Here is a 2,623-nt window from a genome sequence, read left to right as displayed (position 1 = left end):
TTAGTCATTAATCATGCCAGTTACACTCTTTTTTTTTAGTGTGCCTTCCTCCACCTAGTTTCTCTTATCCTTCTTTTTTCATCGGTCAACTTTTCAAACTCCCTAATCGGAGAAAATGGAGGCAGCAACATCGATTAAGCCAATAATCAGAGTCGCTGCTCTCTCCGGTTCTCTCCGTGAAACCTCTTTCCACACTGGTCTCCTCCGCGCCGGTACATTCCCTTTTTTCCTAACTTTTGAAAATTTTTGTGGTTCCGTTTGTTACTTATTGCATACTCTTCTTTGGATTTCTTGCAGCGATTGATTTGACGAAAGAATCTGTTCCGGGAATGGAGATTGAGTGTATAGACATATCTCCATTACCGTTGATTAACACCGATCTTGAAATCAACGGTACTTATCCTCCGGTTGTTGAAGCTTTCCGGCAAAAGATTCTTGAAGCTGATAGTATCTTGTTTGCTTCTCCTGAATACAATTTCTCTGTTTCAGGTATTTCAAGAAAAGGGTCTTTTTATGCAACGTTCTTTAGTGGTTTGGTCTTTAAGAGGTTTCTTGATTTTGCAACGAACAGATATGGTCTTTTGTCTTCTTTCGTTATGAGATATCTGAAGGATTAGAATTGTGGTTTATCAAGTAGTATCACTTTGGATTTGATAAGATATCTTAGTCATATGCAACGAATGCTCGCTCTACTCGAAAGACTTTTGCCAGTTCTGTTTCTTGGACTTTTACACTCTTTAACTGTCGTTGGCATGTAAAATATTGCTTTTGTTGAGAGTTATGACGATTTGTTCCCTATATATTTTTCGATATGATGCGATTTGTGCTTGTATAACTGATGGTACCATACCAGCGTTGGCTCAAATTGAAATACTCTCATCAGTTTTGTTGCTTGGGATTTACACTTTTAACGTTTTGATGGCAAGTTGTAACAGTTTTTACGTAGAATTTCCATATTTATCGATTTGTATGAAAGCTATGTTTCTGTGAACCTTGTCTACTTTTTCCTAGTGTTGAGTAATGTGACATAAATCTTTGCATGTTCTTGTTGACTTGTGAATTTAGGTTTTGTGGGAAGTTGTTATATATATATATAAGTTCTGTTTCTGTGAACCTTAGAATTTTGCTTAATGTTGAGGAATGTGGCAGGACTTATATCAGTTGTCAGCAATGTTGGAACTTGGAAACATATGATTCAAAAACTCTTTCGATATGCTGACTCAACTTTTTTTTGTTGTTGTTGGTTTACCTTACTTGTTACTATACCAGCTCCACTTAAGAATGCCCTTGACTGGGCTTCAAGAGCGCCTAATGTTTGGGCTGACAAACCCGCAGCCATTATAAGCACTGGTGGAAGTTCTGGTGGAGGAAGAGCGCAATATCATCTTCGACAAATCGGAGTATTCCTTGATCTTCATTTCATCAACAAACCCGAGTTTACTCTCAATGCGTTTCAGCCACCTCAGAAATTTGACGAAGAAGGAAACCTGGTCGATGAAGCGGCTAAGGAGAAGTTGAAACAAGTTCTTGTCTCCTTACAAGCATTCACATTTCGACTTCAAGGTAAATAAGTTAAGTGGGTCAAATATTTGACATTTGTGAGTTTGGTCGTGTGATGAAAATTATCCCAATTGTTGTGATAATAATTAGTGTGCTTCACTTATCGTATAACCCTTTCCATCTCTCATCAATAATTGTACATGATACATATGTATGTTTATGAGTTAATTTATCCAACAAAATCAACAAGATAGTGTGTGATTATTGTAACTAAATGTAAATAAATTAACTTGTAAAATTGATATTCTATAAGATTAGATTCTCATGATTTATATATTTTTATTGTAAATACACCTTCTATATAGTATTTGAGATTATATGTAACATTTGAATTTAAAAGCATACATTACGATGTAATTCATTAAAATTACCCATCAACAATTTAAGTAAGCTATAAGATATAATAATTTATTAATAAGTAAGGAAAATCATATTTTCTTAGAAATTCTAACTTTTTAATATTATAGATCCAAAATCCATGTTTTGAATACTAATTTCAGAAAAATGTCCAACGAAATTTTAGTTTTGTGGTAAATTTTGAGTGTTTCTTACTTTCTTCCATAATAGCTTTGTTTTTGTTTTGAAGATTTCTTCTCTGATATGTAGTTTATATGTATTAATTAGTCTTTGAAATTATATTTGGTCGATATGTAATTTATACGTATTTGGTCTTTGAAATTATATTTGGTCGATATGTAATTTATATGTATTTGATATTTAAAATTTTATTTGGTCGATATGTAATTTATGCGTATTTGGTCTTTGAAATTATATTTGGTTTTAAAGATTTCTTCTCTGGTCGATATGTAATTTATACGAATTTGGTCCTTGAAATTATATTTGTACACAAAAAGTAAAATTAACAAAAATTATAAACAATAGTTTGAATCCCATAAAAGAAGAATATAACAAAGAAAAAGTAATTAATGTTTGGGAAAAATCTCGAGCAAAGTATGATATTTTTTGTTTTCAATAGTGTGAAAACCAAATCATTAAAAAAACGCATTCAAACTCTTCTGTTTGGTCCAATTTTCATAATTCCAGAAATTAGTACTTTCTTATA

General features: G+C 32.3%; 1 protein-coding gene across 1 annotated transcript; it reads left to right on the top strand.

Annotated features, from left to right (window-relative positions):
- Positions 1-1,770, top strand: LOC104710638 (NADPH:quinone oxidoreductase). Its single transcript, XM_010427269.2, has 3 exons — positions 1-212; positions 298-489; positions 1,270-1,770. The coding sequence occupies exons 1-3, from the start codon at positions 116-118 to the stop codon at positions 1,569-1,571; spliced, it is 591 nt and encodes a 196-aa protein (XP_010425571.1). The 5' UTR covers positions 1-115; the 3' UTR covers positions 1,572-1,770.

Source organism: Camelina sativa, chromosome 9, assembly GCF_000633955.1.
Source record: "Camelina sativa cultivar DH55 chromosome 9, Cs, whole genome shotgun sequence".
Classification (NCBI taxonomy): Eukaryota; Viridiplantae; Streptophyta; class Magnoliopsida; order Brassicales; family Brassicaceae; genus Camelina; species Camelina sativa.
This window is presented reverse-complemented; position numbering and strand designations above follow the sequence as displayed.

Excerpts from the sequence above, each read along its gene's own strand:
- LOC104710638 (XM_010427269.2), top strand. The coding sequence starts at position 116 with ATGGAGGCAGCAACATCGATTAAGCCAATAATCAGAGTCGCTGCTCTC. Across the intron at positions 213-297 it reads CACTGGTCTCCTCCGCGCCG|CGATTGATTTGACGAAAGAA; the intron begins GTACATTCCCTT and ends GATTTCTTGCAG. Across the intron at positions 490-1,269 it reads ATACAATTTCTCTGTTTCAG|CTCCACTTAAGAATGCCCTT; the intron begins GTATTTCAAGAA and ends TTACTATACCAG.